A 19,876-nucleotide genomic window follows, 5' to 3' on the forward strand; every position below is an offset into this window, starting at 1 on the left:
ATAGTTCTTTTATTCCTTTATTAGTTTATTAATTGCAATTTTGTCTAGTTCTTTTATCTCTTTATTTCTTTATTGCATCCTTATCATTGAAAACCCTTTTGACCTTCACAACCACAATTGCGCACTCATTGGCATTAATTCCTAGGGAAGATGACCCGGGACTTAAAACTCCCGGTTAAATTGGTTTGAATTGTGACATTATCTTGGATTGAATTTTGATTGAGAGGATCCATTGCCGGTTTGGACTATACTCACAACGGAATTACTTTATCTAGCCTTCCGAATTGGCTTAAATTCTCTCATTTATCACTCCACCTCTTCTAGCATGGTTATTCACCCCTTCTTCATGATGGTTTTCCATATCATCCTCCATGGTTATATCAAAGTATTCCTCCTCTTCTTCTGCACCAACAACCTTTTTTTCCTCTTACTTCCCTCCTTAATCTCAGAAAGGTTCTTTCTGGTTCACTATCAAATGAGGTTGAAATTTCCTTTCTCCTACCTGTCATACAATGAACAAGTACAAGAAACAACAAGTGCAGAGTCTACTAAATAGAGTATAGTTAGTTTGGTTAGAGCAATTTATCAAATAGTTAGTGGGTTAGCTTGCTGGAAAGTAAAGAAGTAAGGTAAAATTAACGAAAAACAACTAAGATTTGCAGAAATTAAATGTAATAGAAGAAATTGGAATTCAAGTAACAAAAGTAAAGAAAAGTGCTCAATCTAGTTATCCTTCAATTTAATAATTGTCAATACAAAACCAATCCCCGGCAACGGCACCATAAACTTGATGCACGAAAACTTGCCTCTTAACAAATTTCCTTCTGGCAAGTGCATCGGATTGTCGTCAAGTAAAAACTCACAAAAGAGTGAGGTCAAATCCCACAAGGATTGGTAGATCGAGTAATTATAATTGGTGAATTATACTAGTTGAGCGAAATCGGAATTGAATTGAGAATTTGTAGAAAGTAAAATTGGCGGGAAACTTAAATTGCAAGAAATTAAATGACAAAAAATTAAATTGCTGGAAATAAAGAACAGGAACTTAAATTGCAAGAAATTAAATGGGAAGGCGGGATTAGCATGAAATTAAAGAGCAGAAAGTAAATAGAATGGGTAGATAAGAGAATGGGGAATTCATTGGGGTCAGGAGATGTACAATTCTTCGGATGAAATTCATTGTCATCTCTTCCGCAAACAATGCATTCATTGGTCTCCTTGGCAATCTTAAGTGATTGGATCCCAATTCCTTGGCTCACCAATCTCTCTAAGCATGAACAATTGTCCAATTCCTTGATTTAAGTTCTCATGGGAAGAGATGAAGTTTGGTCACTGATTATACCACACAAATTCATAGATCAAAGTGTTGGTAGGATTACATGTCACTATACCCATCCAAACCCCAATCTAATCCAATGTGAGAAAGCATTTCTAGCATGATCTCCTCATTCCTCTTCCAAGGTTCTGAGGAGATCCAATTATGAATAGCTTCTTTCCCAATATAACTATCCAATTGGATAAAGAACGAAAGCTTTCTAGTAAAATCAAGAGAAAAGAAAGAAGAAGATGAATGAAAACTAGTATTTATCCATTGAATTACACAGAGCTCCCTGACCCAATGAAAGGGGTTTAGTTGTTCATAGCTCTCAAAATGGAAATTGGAATTGAACGATACATTCTGGAAATTAACTAACAGAGAATGAAAAATACCAAAGAGGTAAAAGTGCCCAGTCTAAAAATGAAAAGAAAAAAATGAAAAGAAAAAGCCCCCTCTAACTTAAATTCTAAGCTATTTATACACTTTCTTCCATTGATCTTCAAGCTTTGATTTGGGCTTTTGGGCTTGATGGAATTGGGTTGAAAATGGCTCCAATTGGTTTTCCTTGGTGTTGAGAAGAGATCTGTGTGAATTTTGAATCCTAATGCTTCACATTTGAGTCAACATTTGAGGGCCAACGTTGACTCAAACGCCATTTGGAACACAACTAGCAAAACCAGAAAGCTTGCTATCATTGGCGTTTGACTCAACGTTGGAGGGCCAACGTCAGCTAACCCACGCATACGTGTACCGTGCGCTTCCGCGCAAAAGGGTCAAAATGCTCATCCACGCGTACGTGTACTGTGCGCGTGGATGCAAGATTTTCATTTTGCAGTTTTAAAACAAAGCAGGGGACGTTGGCCTCAGCGTTGGACCTCCAACGTTCCCTCCAACATTGGCATTTTCACGCGTACGTGTACTACACGCTTACGCGCACATTGGTATTTTTCTCATCCGCGCGTCCGTGTGCTTCACGCTTACGCGTGCCCTTTTGTTCCATCCACGCGTACTTGTCACTGACGCGTACGCGTCAATTCAAAATTCTCAACTCCAATTTCTGGGATTGGCATCGCGGACGTTGGAGACAGCATTTGAGGCAATGTTGGACCTCCAACGTTCGATTTTGGCGCGTACGCGTACGCGTGATGCACGCTTCCGCGCGGATATCAAAATTTGCTTTTTTACACGTACGCGTGATGCACGCTTCCGCGCAGATATCAAAATTTGCTTTTTTTTACGCGTATGCGTCATAGACGCGTACGCGCCACTCAAAATTCATTCAGATCCAGAATTGAAGTTTTTATCACCACGTTGGGGGTAACATTGGATGTCCAACGCTACCTCAAACGTGAGAATCATCCACCATGCAGAGAAGTGCTCTGTTTCTCTTCCAACGTTGCTTCCTCTTCATCCTTTCCATGCTCCTTCTTCAACCTTCCTCCATGCTTTCCTTCTCCTATCATCAACCAATGAATGCATCAAAGCCTTGCTAAAGTCATGAGGATTCTTATGATTCTTAGCATACAAGTAATTATAGCATAAATCATCATGAAATTGCATCAAATTACTCATGGTTGAATGAATATAGGCATACATGAATTTCTACCCAAAATGGCTTACTTATAGCTCAAGAAAGTGCATAAAACCTATTAAAAACAAGAAAAAAGGATAGTGAAACTAGCCTAAAATGCCCTGGCATCACTTCATGACTGGAGAGTTTTACATGCGGGATGGATAGCAGAATGGGACATACATCGTAACACTCGGTCCAGCATGCTAAGGACATCGACTCCGACTATGACCCTGTCTACCACAGAGATTGCATATACGAGGACCACACATTTCTCGTGAATCCATTTCATTGAGGTATCGGGTCAATTGGGGCGACCTTTCGACGTATGTGAATCCTAGCGACCAATGTCGGTCTTGGATAAGCAGGCCATGTCTCTGGATCGCCTAATGGTACGAACTCAAATCTATAGACTTTACGAACTCTGTCATCTTATACACATCAGTCACATACAGCTGCTAGTCGAGTCGCTGGTTGGCACAACAAGCAATAGCATGTCGACATGGTAGTAGTTCTACCTGAAAGTGCCCACAGTCACACGTCCGCCGTGCAAGATCAACTGCCAATACCTTTTCATTAGACATTTCACGCACCTCAAACACCTCGTTTCGTCTATCAAACTGGTGCACAACTATATTTCCAGCATGTTGCATTTTTGCTTTTATCCGCTATTATGCAAAAGCAGAGAAAGTAAATCCAGCCCACTTGCAATCGTGAGCTTCGACACTCTTCCGCGTAAATAGCTCGTTTAACCAATAACATGTTGCTCAGACGAGTGCCAACACAGGGAGGTTTCAGGCACCCTTTAGTACTGAATTAATGCACTCGACACGGTTTGTCGTCATGTGGCCCCATCGATGTCCCTCGTCAAATGCCAATACCTAGTGTCTAAGTCTAATGGCATCGTACCACCAAGCGTATGCCTCGCCTCACTCTTGCAACCTCTTATAGTTGATGTTGTACTCCTCCACCGTCTTTGAATACCCAATGTTGATCACAAGTTTTTTGCAAGTGCGGAATTTTGAATTCCCCTAAGAAGTTGCTACCAATGTGCCTAATACAAAACATCTACCATGCTCTTAGAGGTTGTCAATCACCCCCGCATTGACTCATATTGGTCTGAAATTATACCCACAACATCTCTTCTAACAACATGTCTTCATAAATTACTGAGAAAAAGTGCCACATATCAATGGTCTCCCATCCACTAAGGCAAAAGTGATTAGCATAATGTTTTGGTTACCATCTTGTGCAACAGCAACCAAAAGTGCACCTTTGCATTTTTCATAATGGTGTATGCCATCAACTTGAACCAGAGGCTTACAATGCTTGGACGCTCTAATGCACGAATTGAAACTCCAAAATACATGATGAACTATCCTGACACCGTTCGCCTCCTCACTCCTGTTGTACAAAGGTCATATTTCTATTTGGACAATTGAGTCAGGCATCTTCCGAACCATGACCGAGAACCACCATGGCAAAGCTTGATAAGAATCTTCCCAACCATTGAAAACTTTGGCTATGGACTTCTATTTTGCCAACCAAGCCTTTCGGTAACTAATGGTGTAGTTGAACCTTGACTGAACTTCTGCAATTATAGATTTCACCTTGATGAACGGGTCGGTCTCAACTAATGGCCTTATAGCCTCAGCAACTGTATCCGAGTCCAACTTGGAATGATCCTATGAAATCGTTCCCATAGTGCACGTGTGCCTACTACTGTATCTGTATGTCTCTCAACAACCTTTTTTTCGTATCAAGCTGACTCGGATAAACCAATCACACCCACACCCATACGTCTTGCATTTTACATAGAACGTCTGTGGCTCAAACTCATACACATTGTAGTTGACTCCTCTACAGATAGTGTAACTTCTAATTGCTACGACGACCGACTTTCTAGCACTATATTTCATCCCAATCCTGAACTCTCCGTTCTCAAGATCAGCAACACCTACAGAAAGCAAAAATCATCACATCCAAAATATAAATTAAGAAAAATGTATTATTCACTCATCACGTACCTATGTTTGCATATTCCGGGAAATCCAGTACATGCATGACGTCAAGATCCAAGTTACGCATAAAAGGTAGAACATCCATCGGTTGACTAACTACGGGAAGAACCACTACATTCTCCACTGCTGCCTCAACTCCCACATCATTATCCTCGTCTTTGCCGCCGGCATCATAAGTAGCTTCGAAGTCTTCTTTGCTGTCACTGTTTATTCCTTCGTACACTGCAACTCTATCATCATCTGTATCTAAATCATTTTGAATCCCATCTGCCTCTACGTTTTTAAACTCAACATAAAGCTCAATCTGTGGCTGTCGCACCTGAGTCTGCCGGTGACTTTGGAATATATTTCGCATACTCGTTTCGTCAATGATCGGCATAATATCAAACTGTATTAGACCACCAAAAACTATAACGGGATTCTGGTACAGAATACTGCTCACTCTCCTCAACATACCGTTCTCCATGCTTTGACAGAGACTGTTCTGAAGCTCCATAAACGTCATGGTGCATGGAACCATAAACGAAAACGGATTCTGACACACAAACCTTAGTCCCTCATGAGTATTCCGTATAATTTCACCGTTGCGATACACTGCCAAGTTTGTAGTATCCTCTATCACACCAGAAACACAATCAAACAACTCTTCTCTTCGCAATGAAATGGTACCGAGTTTAGCCTTATATAGGCAGAGCACTCAACACGCACACTACGTGTTGCATTGCCATCGAATCACAGAGTGACACATCAGCAACACGCCCCCACATGTTGAAGCTGCCGTCCAATCACACTTCCGCACGTCATCAACACGTCCCCACGTGTTGAAGGTGCCCTTGAATCATACATTGCCATGTCAGCAACACGCCCTCATGTGTTGCCAACTCATCCTTCATGTGTTGCATCAGCACGCCCCCATATGTTGATGCTGCACATCTAACATGTCTACCAACAAGTAAATACATCAAAAACGTCCATTTTCATTCAAAACACTAACATACTCTCCATATTTGAAAAAAATAGCCTCATCATGCAATAAATTAATTTTGTCTTTTATTCGAAATAGGATTAAATTAAATACAAAGTTGTAGAATACTATTCAAGAATGTAGCAAAAAAACTAAGAAGGAAAGATTTTATCAATAAGAAGTGGATAAACACTTTTTTAAGTTCCTTTCTTCTCTTATCTTTTGAGGAACTCGATATATAAAAAAGATTTGTGTTATTTGTATAACTTTTTTTCCCTTCACGTGCATTTTTTATTCTTATGTATATAAGTGAATATAAGAAAAAAAATTAAATTCAATAAATACATGCTATTTTTTATAAAAAAAAGTGTACATTTTACTGTGTACCAAAAAAGGTATGATAATAAATAGGTGAATGCTACTCAACCCCTTCTAAAATAATATGTAAGTTATCATTTATTATGTGTCACATTGTAATTGGTCTACTTCCGTTAATTGAAGCACATTCCACTCCTCCATTCTTTGTTTATCACTTCATCGCCTAGATTTGGTCCTTCCAAGCACCGTCGCGTTCGTGACAAGAAGCGTCATCGCCATGTTCTCCCACACAACCTCTCTTCCCAGTATAGCCAGCGCCTCTTTTTGCCGTGAATCACTACTTATCCACATAATTAATGGTTAATTTGGTTATTAAATTTTTTTATTAAAAAAATATATCTTTATTTAATTATGTGATGGAACATATATTTATATGTAAAATATAATATAATAAAATAAATCTATTCAAAGTATTTAAAAGTATAATTAAAATCATGAACATACAAATATAATAATAAAATTTGTACTCCAAACAAATAAACATATTTTTTATCATACATATATTATTTAAAAATAAATATATTATTAAAATTAATAATAGAAATTTAAAATGATAAAATTCAACTTTTTTACCGTATTTTTTATAGTATTTTTATTTTTTAATTTTTAATTTATTAGTACTTTATTATTTAATTAATAATTAAACAAATTATTTGTATGAAAAATTATTTTTTATATTATATTAGAGAAAAGACCAATATAACAGTTTAAAAAATAAATTGTATAAATATTTAAGAGATAAATATGAAATACATACCTAAGTAATATTTAGTTTGGCTATTAAATTTTTTTATTAAAATAAATTTTTATTTAATTACACGATAGAACATATATTCATATGTAAAATATAATATAATAACTCTATTTAGAGTACTTAAAAGTATAATTAAAATCAGAAAAAATATATTTTTTATCGTAAATAAATTATTTTAAAAAATAATAAATTGTTAAAATTAATAACACAAGTTTAAAATGATAAAATCTAACTTTTTTACAAGTATTTTTTATAGTATTTTTATTCTTTTAATTTTTAATTTATTCGTACTTTATTATTTAATTAATGATTAAATAAATTATCTTCATGATAAATTATTTTTTGTATTATCTTAAAGAAGAGACCAATATAACAGTTTAAAAAATAATGTCAAAATAATTTTTAAATATAAAAGTAAATTATATAGATAGATATTTAAGAGATAAATATGAAATACATGTCTAAAATAAATAAAACAGACAAAAATAATTCTCCATTTCTCAAGAGTACTCCTATTTTGTATGTTTTATTTATTTTAAGTATGTATTTCAAATTTATCTCTTAAATATTTATACAATTTATTTTTTAAACTGCTATATTGATCTCTTCTCTAATATAATACAAAAAATAATTTTTCATAAAAATAATTTGTTTAATTATTAATTAAATAATAAAGTACTAATAAATTAAAAATTAAAAAAAAATAAAAATACTATAAAAGATACGGTAAAAAAGTTAAATTTTATCATTTTAAATTTCTGTTATTAATTTTAATAATATATTTATTTTTTAAATAATATATGTATGATAAAAAAATATGTTTATTTGTTTGGAATAAAAATTTTATTATTATATTTGTATGTTCATAATTTTAATTATACTTTTAAATACTTTGAATAGATTTATTTTATTATATTATATTTTATATATAAATATATGTTTCATCACGTAATTAAATAAAGATATATTTTTTTAATAAAAAATTTAATAACTAAAATTAACCATTAATTATGTGGATAAGCAGTGATCTATGGCAAAAAGAAGTGCTGGCTATACTAGGAAGGACAAGTTATGAGCGACGGAATGACGTGACTAAGGGATTATGCACTAAAGAAAGAGAGGTCGTGTGGAGGGCAGTAGATGGCGATGACGTTGGCGCTTCTTGTCATGAACGGATGGTGCTTAGAAGGACCGAATCTAGGTGATAAAGTGATGAACAAAAAATGGAAGAGTGGAATGTGCTTCAATTGTCGTGAGTGGAGCTTTGATATTTTAAGAATAATAAATTATAAAATAACCCAACTATCGTTAAGATAAGGACCAATTACAATGTGACACATAATGAAAAGTAACTTACATGTTATTTTAGATGGAATTGAGTAGCATTCACCTAATAAATATTATTTTCAATGAAAAAATTGCGCAATGACACAAATTTTCTACAACAATTATATATATATATATATATATATATATATATGAGATAACAAAAGTGTAATGTTTATTGCCATACTTACTTTATCTTGACATATATATTTCTAAAATATCTTTACAATTCAGGTTTATATTTCAAGATAAAGGTTGTTTTATAATTTTAAGATGAACAATAAATACTATATATATTGTTTAAAAATATAATACACATTTTGAATCTAATATATATGCTTACAAATAAATCTACCCATCATGACAACGACAAGTAAGGTTTCCTGAGTGAGCAAACAATGCAGCGGTCAGCAACAGTAAATAATGGGTAATACAGTAACAGTCTTTTTTGGCCATAGAATTATTTTGATATTTTATTTAAATTTAGAGTCATACTATATTATATGGTTTAATTTTATAACCAGTATAAGAAAAGGTTTTATAAAAAAATTAAATTATTTTGTGAACGATGGAAAATGAAAAATAAAACTCCTAATTCTATACAACCGTTCTTGTTAATCCCCCTAAATTATTGTAGTACGATCATATCTAATTTAATGTCATGGTTTTCTCATCATACAATGTCACATTATATATATGTTTTCCTCGTATTTACTACTTATATAAATTATATTGTCACTAAAAATTACACATATGAAAAAAATAAAAATAAGATATTTTTGTGATCAATGAAAAAAACTAGAGGAGGAAAATCATAAAAAAAAAAAAACGAGAAAAAGATAATGAGCATAGAGACGTGCATGCATGTGCGACTGTGGCGAGAGAGTTAATGGCTGGCTAATGGTCCAGGCTCCACCATTCTCTCTCTCTTTCTCTCATGCACCACCCAACACAAAGCAAAAGATATATTTGCATTTATTATTTTTCATTTATTAATAATTTTAATAAAATAAAATATTTTTTAAATATTAATCTATTGATTTTTTTATTTAATAAAAAATTTATTATTTACCACTTTATTAATTTATTATTTCATATTCTTCATATGTAAAAATAAAAAATAATTCTTCATTTCTATTTCATTATTCTAGACCATGCTTGCAAATAGTAACATTATATTTTTTATTTTTTTATCTGCAAAAACACAATTAAATATACAAAATGATATATTTCTGCGTTTACATTTAAATTGATAAATAATAATTCTTTTGTTTAAATAAAAAAGCCATTGAAAATTCTCTCCAAAGTTATTTATTAAAATAATATGCCTCATTGATTATGTTTTGTTTCATTCAAAAATTTTTGGGCAAAAATAATACTGTTTAATTAAGTTTTTGTCATTCTTCACGCGTTTATCAAATTAGTGTATCAATAGGCACGTCATTTACTCTTATATTTATTAATAAAAATATTATTTATATATTAAAATTAATTATTATATATTTGTGTCAATAGATATATTATTTAATTTATTTTTAATATATATTTTATATTAATAATTAATTTTGGTGATTCATTTAAGTATAAATTTAACATAGTTAATTTATTAAATATATATAAAAGTAATAAAGATTGAATCAATTGAGATGATAAGTATTTTATAATTTAACAAAAATAATTTTGGTTTAAATCTTAAAAGTAATATTTTTTTTAACAAAAAAATGTTGCTTCAAATCTTAAAAATAATATTTTTTTATGAATTATATATAATGAAAGCTAAGTATTTTAGAAAAAGAAAATTCAACACCAAGTATACATAGTAACACCTTATTAGCGTTATTACCTGGAGTATTAGTTACTACTAAGTAATCAAGTTTAATTAACAAATTAAATACCAGGTTGCATACTTGCATTCACTTTGGGAGAAATTCTTGAATCTTCATAGTAATGGAAGTTGGAACACAATTAACGTCTGATAATAATGTGCTCCAGAAATATCTATAATAATTTTGTATTTATAGGATTTAAAAGTAATAAATAAATAGTAGATGCATCTAAACTCTAAAGTATTCAACTCTTTTCAAATTCTGGTTGAGGAGGTTTAATTTCACCTGAATATTCATTTTTTATTATGTGGGGCTAACAAAACTATAAAAGGATATATAGAAGAGTAATAAATACTGATGAAGACTCTCCTATTTCCTCTACGTTCGTTGTACATAATTTATTAGTAGGAGGATTAATTTTTAATGACACGTTATATTTAATAAATACATAAATATATACGTTTATTATCAATATAGAAAATTATATATATAAAATATTTAAACCGTCGTGGTAAATGCTTAAAACTGCGAGTCAATTGAATAATTAATATCTTCATAAATGCTAAGGAGATCAAAATACAGAGAATTTGCTAAGATATAATTTGTACCTCTTCGTGTAATAATATAAATTACAGACATTTTCCTGAATTTCTGTGTCCGTAATAGTTAGATATGCGTGTTTTTTTACATTTAATTATATTTTAATAAAAATATTTTTATATATTTTAACATACTTAAATATTATTATGTGTTGATATATTTAGTTTTATTTTTAATATATACTTTTAAAATAAATTTTAAAATAATACATATTATTATTTATTAAAAAAATATTTTAAATGTTTTATATAATTAAAATTTTAGATATTAAATATAATTTAAAAATTAATTTATATTTTAATATCAACAAAAAGATCAAAATATCATTATACTTTAGTTAAGAAATACTTTATATATATATATATATATATATATATATATATATATATATATAATATGTCCATAAATTTTATAAGAATGTATGTGTCACGTATCTCATTGTATCTTATATTTGTGTAAGTATCTGTGCATTATTATTATTATTTTTTAAATTTCTCATTTTTTATTTTTAATTTTATTCATATATTACTTAATTTGTTAGTTGATTATTAGTTAAAAGAATTAATTCTCTAAGAAAACTGTTAAAAAAAAAAATACTAACTTATAACGTTATCAAATATTAATACATAATATCACATAGTCCGTATAATTAAAAAAAAAAATAAATTTATATATACACATAAAAGTATTATTTCAATAGAATGATATTTTTTAAGAAAAGATGGTCATCAATTACTAAACATATTATTATCTTTTACAAATAAAGAAATAATATTATTCTAAAAAGAACTATAAATAACTGAAAATAAAGTTTTGACTAAAATTTAAAAACCTAAAATTACAGGGAAAATGTTTTAAAAATGATTGTATATGGAAAATTATTGGACCATATATTTTCTTTGTCTCAACTGCAATGCAATCTGATCTTACTTGATAATTGAGAGATCCTCATCTCTAGCTAAAATGACATTATAGATAAAGACTAATATAATATTACACAATTAATTTGACAAAAATAAAGATGTTCGGTAAAAAAAAAAAGTTATATAATTTATCAATTTGGTAATTGTATAGTTGATTTTTTAAGTTCTTCTTTACCAATTATGTGTTATCATAATAGTTTCTGTTACAATACTAAAACTATATATCTTGAGTTAGAGTTTGATTTTGATATTCTAACAAGTTTTTTAAAGAAATGATATTACAATTCAATCAAAATTATTTTTCTTTTTTGAAAAACAAATTAGCATTCATATAAGAAGTTCGAAATGTAATATTCTTTTAATATAATAATTAATAATAGCGTATGCCCAGTAGCAACCAACTTTTATGGTAAAATTTTGCAAATTTTTTTTTAGTGAAGAACAAGAGAAAAAATAAAAGAGCAGAAAAGAAAAAGAAAAGAAATCAGGTTCTTAACAGCAAGAGAGGACAAATCACCTCTGGCGGCTGGTGCCAAAGGTGAACCTCATCAGCTTCGCTACCTCCAGATTCTATCTTTGCCAACCGATCTGCCACGACATTAGCTTCTCTCGGGATAAGCTCAAAACGAATATCCCAATCCCTTCTTAACTTCAAGTCAAAGATCAGTTGTATCACTTCTTTTTCAAGATGTCAGAGTGGAACTTGCTAACTAGTCACTAGTTCAAAAGCTGATGCGCAATCTGTCTCACAGACAACAAGCTTAAGACCCGCCTTCCAAGCTCAAGCCAAATCTTTCCATATACTCCACAACTCCATCTTGATGACACTAGATCCAAATGAATTTCCTGAGCATCCCATTACCCATTGACTGGAGCTATTGCGAATTACCCATCCAAAACCAGCACAATCATCTCCCAAGTTTATACTCCCATCACAATTTAACTTCTAAGCACCAGGTTCTGGCGGAGACCAAAATAGAAATTTTAATCCCTGAATGCAACACACTCGATTCTGAGTTATATATTCAAAATCCACCAAATATAAAATATTTCACATTTATAATATTGTAAAACACTAAAACAAGATTCTAAACATCTTGCGATCTAATATTATGTAAACAAGTAAACATATTATCAAATACTCTAAGACCTGAATTGTTTTTTAAATATAATTTTAAAATTTTAATTTTAATATATTATCAATCTAAAATAATTTTATACCTACATTTAATTACGTAACAATCAATCAATAAAAATAATAATTTTTTATATTAATTGCATGAATAATTATTTACAAAAAAAAATATAATTATATAATAGTGTAAAATTTTTTATACTATAAATATGTCAAAATTAAATTCATAATTTTAGTTGTTAAAATAATCAAAATGTTTTTAAGTATGATTGATAATTTATCTTTTTATGTTTATACTACATAGTTTTTTTATTTATTTAACATGTGTATTTTAATTTTTATTCTTATATTGTTATAAAAAAATGTTAAGTGATTAAACTTTTTCATTTTATCTTATATTTAAATTAATACTAGCTAGTTTTTTATTTTTATAGTAAAAATATTGATTTTTCTAGTATTTTTTATTATTATTATATTTGTAAAAAAGAAAAAACAAAAAATTGGATGAGAGAGAGAGAGAGAATGAGAATTAGAAAAATGAAAAGGCCAAGATGACTCTTCTATGTATTGTATGTATGTTATGTATTCCTCTTTCTCTCTCTACCTTACAGCCATAGCCATAGCCACACCCTCAAACATGGAACGTCGTTGCTGAACTTGCATTTCCATACAAGGTTGTCTACCCTTTTGTGTCCCTCTTTCTTTCTCTCTCTGTGTTTTTTTTAGCTCTGAAGAACACTGCTTCTTTTTCTTCTTCTTCTTGTCTTTAGTTTCATCTCAATCCTCACAACTAGCTTGTCCTACTCCTACCCTTAACCATACACACTTTCTTTTCTTTCTTTCTTTCTATATCTTTTTTTTTTTTTTTTTTCATTTTTATGTGTAGTTTGTCACACTTTTTTGTTTACTTGTAGTTTGTACTTTTGCCAACTCTCTCTTTGGTTGGTGCAATCCACGCACGCTATCTCTCTCCTAATTTTCTGAACTGTTTTGTTTGTAGTAACTCCTGAGAGAGAGAGAGAGTAAAAGTTTGGTGACTTACAAAGGGATAGAGAGAGAGAGAGAGAGAGAATAGAACTGGGACTGGAACGGGTAGATAGAAGAAGAAGAAGAAGATGGGGGACAAATCCGTGGAGTTAGAGGCTGTTCTCAAAGAAACTGTGGATTTGGTAACATAGATCTGAATCACTATCATTTATTGGGTCTCTTTTGGTCTAATTGTTATCCTCATTGATGTTTTTTTTTTTGGTTGCTTTTTTTGATGAATGAATGTAGGAGAACATACCCATTGAGGAGGTTTTTGAGAATCTGAGATGTAGCAGAGAAGGTCTCAGCAGCAAGGCTGCTGAAGAAAGACTCGCCATTTTTGGCCACAACAAGCTTGAAGAGAAAAAGGTCCAACCTTTCTCTCATTTCATTGACCCCCACATGAATTTTTCTTTCTCCTTTTTCGTTTTGGTAAATTATCTTGTTCTGGGTTGTGTTTTCAGGAGAGCAAGTTTTTGAAGTTCTTGGGATTTATGTGGAATCCCCTTTCTTGGGTTATGGAGGCTGCTGCTATAATGGCAATTGCTCTTGCCAATGGAGGGGTAAGTGTGCTTACTAGCTTCTAAAACTTGTTATTAGCAATGGAGGTGTATCAAACTCTTGAATTAACTCAACTTTTTGCTAAGTTTAGGTGAACTCAATCTGAGTTTGATTATTTTGGACTTGCTCTTATTATTATTGTACAGGGTAAGCCTCCTGATTGGCAAGACTTTGTTGGTATTATCACTTTGCTTGTCATCAATTCAACCATCAGTTTCATAGAGGAGAACAATGCTGGTAATGCTGCTGCAGCTCTCATGGCTCGTCTCGCTCCGAAAGCAAAGGTGTGGGATTCAGTGTTATTTTCTTATGTCCTTAATGTTTGCATTGGATACTGGTATTGGTGGTGTTAAAATCCTTGCATCTGCAGAGGAACCAATTTTGTGTGTGTATTTTGTGAAGGTTCTTCGTGATGGTAGGTGGAACGAACAAGATGCCGCAGTCCTGGTTCCTGGTGACATCATCAGCATCAAACTTGGAGATATTATCCCTGCAGATGCTCGCCTTCTCGAAGGTGATCCTTTGAAAATTGATCAGGTGGGGTTCTCTGCAAGATTTGTTGTTTCGGTTGTGATCTCTATGATGTGTAATTTCTGTTGTTTTAAGCCCCCATCATATCCCAAATGGTTCATTACATGATTTTCCTCCTTTTCGCCTTTCAGTCTGCACTTACCGGTGAGTCCCTACCAGTGACAAAGGGTCCCGGTGATGGTGTGTATTCTGGTTCAACCTGCAAACAAGGAGAGATTGAAGCTGTGGTCATCGCTACCGGTGTTCACACCTTCTTTGGGAAAGCTGCTCACCTTGTAGATACTACTAATCAAGTCGGTCACTTTCAACAGGTAATTCTAGAAAGATGGCAGTGTCAATTGTTTTTTTTAGTATAGTCTGAACTTTTATTCATAGTTCTAAATTCTTCTGTTGTTTATAGGTCTTGACTGCAATTGGTAACTTCTGCATATGTTCTATTGCTGTGGGGATGATCATTGAGATCATTGTTATGTATCCCATTCAAGATAGAAAATATCGTCCTGGAATAGATAACCTGCTTGTGCTTCTCATTGGAGGAATTCCAATTGCCATGCCGACGGTTTTGTCCGTGACCATGGCTATTGGTTCTCATAGGCTCTCTCAGCAGGTTAGTGAAGTTTTTTCGGTTCAGCATAATGGGTGGACATGCCCGAGAATCGTCATAATTTAATAATGTATGATATATGCAGGGTGCTATCACAAAGAGGATGACAGCCATTGAAGAAATGGCAGGCATGGATGTTCTTTGTAGTGACAAGACTGGGACTTTAACACTAAATAAGCTTACGGTCGACAAAAATCTTGTCGAGGTTGGATGATGAATGCTGCTATTTTGTTGTTCCCTCTTCTATTTCTTATGCACTTGTTCTAATTTTTTCCTCCTTTTTCATAACCAATTAGGTTTTCGCAAAAGGAGTGGACCCGGATACTGTTGTTTTGATGGCAGCTCGAGCTTCAAGACTTGAGAATCAAGACGCCATAGATACTGCCATTGTTGGGATGCTGGCTGATCCAAAGGAGGTAAGTCATTGATCTATTGCTCACTGCACTGATGAATTTGCACGTTTACACAAGTTTCTCTATATTGAGGCTGATGAATTTGTTTTTTCTTTGTTCCTGCTAACTGATTAATACCAAAGGCACGTGCTGGTATACAAGAAGTGCATTTTCTTCCTTTCAATCCAACTGATAAGAGGACTGCATTGACCTATATTGATCAAGATGGTAAAATGCATAGAGTAAGCAAAGGTGCACCCGAACAGGTAATTTACCATCATTTATGTACTTTTATAGTTAACTGTTGATATTTTGTCTTTTTTATTCTCATTGAGTTGTACCATGATGGCTAGATCCTTCACCTTGCCCACAACAAATCAGACATCGAACGCAGAGTTCATGCAGTGATTGATAAGTTCGCAGAGCGCGGTCTGCGATCTCTTGCTGTAGCATACCAGGTAATTGATGAATTCGTCACATTGTCATTTGCTATATTTGTTTGCTTATATTTTAAGATAGTAGAAATGGTATGATTATGTTAACTTCTCCGTTTTATACAGGAAGTTCCCGATGGAAGGAAAGAAAGTGCTGGAGGCCCATGGCAGTTTATTGGCCTTATGCCTCTCTTTGACCCACCTAGGCATGATAGTGCCGAAACAATACGGAGGGCACTAAATCTTGGAGTAAATGTCAAAATGATTACAGGTCCATAGTCAACACCTTTGACTTGGTTGTGTTATTGTACAGAATCACTGTAATTAAGTTTGCAAAGATTGGGAATTGGCTGTTGTATTGATTATCATGACATAGTTAAGAATTTAAGCAACACAAAGTATCTGTTAGAAATGAATATACTCATTTATATATCTTCCCTTTTTTGTTATCAGGTGATCAACTAGCTATAGGAAAGGAAACAGGACGACGCTTGGGAATGGGTACCAATATGTACCCTTCATCTGCTTTACTTGGACAGGACAAGGATGAATCCATTGCTGCCTTGCCCATTGATGAACTAATCGAAAAAGCCGATGGATTTGCTGGTGTATTTCCTGGTATGTCTCGATACTATCCCGGGGATTTCATGTACTCGAATAAGTATTAATATGATTGTTGTTTTATATTTTTGGTCAGAGCACAAGTATGAGATTGTGAAGCGATTGCAAGCGAGGAAACATATCTGTGGAATGACTGGTGATGGAGTGAATGATGCACCTGCTCTAAAGAAGGCAGACATTGGTATAGCTGTCGCCGATGCCACGGATGCTGCTCGTAGTGCATCTGATATTGTTTTAACAGAACCTGGTCTTAGTGTTATCATAAGTGCTGTTTTGACCAGCCGAGCTATTTTCCAGAGAATGAAAAATTATACAGTGAGCTACTATTATGGGAAACAATTTTGGTCACTTAAGCTGCAAGTCGGTATGTGATTATGGTCCAGTATTTGACTAATTGGTTTCCTTTCTTGCAGATTTATGCTGTCTCAATCACAATTCGTATCGTGGTAAGTAAATGATTTTGCAACTCTGAGCATCTATTCTGCCTCACTTGGCAATGTTGTTGACATAATCATTAAATTGGTTCTGATTCTCTGTTCTACATTTTCGGTATGCTTACAGCTCGGTTTCATGTTGCTGGCTCTCATATGGAAGTTTGATTTTCCACCTTTTATGGTTCTTATTATTGCTATCCTGAATGATGGTTTGTTGTTTCTTCTTTGTTACTGTTTTCCCCTCTTTTGTCAGCATGGTTCCGATCTTTGTTGATGGCTAATGATTTATTTGATATTATAGGTACTATTATGACAATTTCAAAGGATAGAGTAAAACCGTCACCACTGCCGGATAGCTGGAAGCTAGCAGAGATATTTACTACTGGCATTGTGCTCGGAAGTTACTTGGCAATGATGACTGTCATTTTCTTTTGGGCTGCATACAAGACAAATTTCTTCCCGGTACGGCTTCTATTTATGATTTAAACTCTCGAGTTTTCTTGTTTTATTTTCTTTTTTTGTGTCCGAATTTACTTCAACATTCATTCATGTTGCCTTGTCCCTTAAAGGAGCTAATGCTAGGACTCATAAGTTATGATTTAATGTAATCCATGCAATTGATGCCTCTGAATGTGATTCATTTATGTTCCCTGCTATGTTTTCAGCGAGTGTTTGGTGTTTCAACCCTTGAAAAAAGTGCTCATGATGATTTCCGAAAACTCGCCTCAGCAATCTATCTTCAAGTGAGCACCATTAGCCAAGCTCTTATATTCGTGACTCGTTCTCGAGGCTGGTCATATGTCGAGCGTCCGGGATTATTGCTGGTGGTTGCTTTCATCGTTGCTCAGCTGGTAAGACACCTAACCATTTATTATTATGTTGTAATTATCTTTTATCTCCATCAGTCTTGGTGATCGGTTTCGTTATGTTTCAGATCGCCACGTTGATCGCAGTATATGCAAACTGGAGCTTTGCGGCGATCGAAGGAATAGGATGGGGTTGGGCTGGTGTAATATGGCTATATAACATAATATTCTACATCCCTCTTGATATCATCAAATTCTTGATTCGCTATGCTTTGAGTGGAAGGGCTTGGGATCTTGTCATTGAGCAAAGGGTAAGTAGAGTTTGTTTTGTTTAGTTATGGAGTCAACACTTTAACACAAAAATCCGAAACTCTTCAAATCAACAATATACAAAACTCAATTAGAAGAGATTTTATAATGTGTTTGTTTAGCAATCTGTTATAGTGTTGGCATAAATTGGTTCTCTAGCATTACTCAGTTATTTAATCCCATTTTTCCTGTTATAGTGCTTATCTATCATATCTGTATATTGCAGATTGCATTCACTAGGCAAAAGGACTTTGGGAAAGAACAAAGGGAACTTCAATGGGCACATGCTCAAAGAACACTGCATGGATTGCAAGCCCCTGACACTAAGATGTTCACTGAGCGCACGCATTTCAACGAGCTCAATCAAATGGCCGAAGAAGCTAAGAGGAGAGCCGAAATTGCGAGGTAGATGTCGTTGATTGTTTTCGATTAATTTCTCTCTTAAAAATACTGTAGTCATAACCCTTAAGAGCCAATATGCATAGAGGAATGCAAAAATAAGGAAAAAAGTGTTTCTATCTTAGGCAACCCCTTTTACTAGGCTTATACTATAATTTCAAAGGGAATTAGATTCATCAGGGTAAAACATACATTTCATATTTAAACCAAGTTGGTTCCCACAAGTCACAGTTATAATTGATGCAGGTTGAGAGAGCTCCACACACTGAAAGGTCATGTGGAATCAGTTGTGAGATTGAAGGGTCTGGACATAGACACAATTCAGCAAGCATACACAGTTTGAGAGGTTTTGTTGCATAGTGATGATAATATTATTATTATTATGATTATTGTAAAGGATTGATAGTTATTATCGCTGAGAGGGAGATAATGTAATGAATGAATGATTGCACTCTCTAGTGTTTTTATTATATTTTTTTTATTGTGACTTTTGCTTTGAGCACTTAAAAGTAGTGCTCTTTTCTGTCAGCTTTATCTATCTATGCACCTTTGCTTCTTTTTAATCATATAAATATACCTGTCATTGTTAGTCTCACTCACATGGCTCTTTATTCTAGTCACATTTGTCCGTACACTTTCCCTTGTTGTCTATCCCTTTGATTTTGCAAATATAGAAAAATAGATGAATAAACAAATAGGAAAATTTCAATATTTCAATAATTTTTAACTGTTCATCTTAATTGTAAAAAAAATATATAATATATATAATTAAGATTAATAGTTAAAAATTATTGAAATATTGGTGTATCGGTATATTTGAAAACTTTCCAAACAAATAAACGGAGCAATATGTGTGACATCGTAAAAGAAGAAATTTTTAATCTTTTGGGTTCTACAATTAATGCATTAGATTAGATGGTCTAATTTTTCTTGTTATATGTTAG

The 19,876-nt window shown here is 32.9% G+C and overlaps 1 protein-coding gene across 2 annotated transcripts; it reads left to right on the forward strand.

Annotated features, from left to right (window-relative positions):
- Positions 1-13,317: 13,317 nt before the first annotated feature.
- Positions 13,318-19,524, forward strand: LOC107633670 (ATPase 11, plasma membrane-type). 2 transcript variants are annotated; one of them, XM_088501675.1, is made up of 22 exons: positions 13,356-13,489; positions 13,816-13,984; positions 14,091-14,210; positions 14,306-14,404; positions 14,549-14,686; positions 14,805-14,939; positions 15,065-15,244; positions 15,334-15,540; positions 15,623-15,742; positions 15,834-15,953; positions 16,073-16,195; positions 16,283-16,387; positions 16,490-16,634; positions 16,817-16,981; positions 17,061-17,299; positions 17,398-17,430; positions 17,546-17,627; positions 17,720-17,880; positions 18,084-18,269; positions 18,353-18,535; positions 18,760-18,938; positions 19,179-19,524. In XM_088501675.1, exons 2-22 carry the CDS (start codon positions 13,931-13,933, stop codon positions 19,273-19,275), a joined length of 2,871 nt encoding a protein of 956 aa, XP_088357801.1. In that variant the 5' UTR covers positions 13,356-13,489; positions 13,816-13,930; the 3' UTR covers positions 19,276-19,524. The 2 variants fall into 2 exon arrangements, with proteins under 2 accessions (XP_016192764.1, XP_088357801.1); XM_016337278.3 differs by having other exon boundaries at positions 13,318-13,984.
- The last annotated feature ends 352 nt before the right edge of the window (positions 19,525-19,876 follow it).

Source organism: Arachis ipaensis, chromosome B1 (assembly GCF_059453495.1).
Source record: "Arachis ipaensis isolate K30076 ecotype BB chromosome B1, ASM5945349v1, whole genome shotgun sequence".
Taxonomy (NCBI): domain Eukaryota; kingdom Viridiplantae; phylum Streptophyta; class Magnoliopsida; order Fabales; family Fabaceae; genus Arachis; species Arachis ipaensis.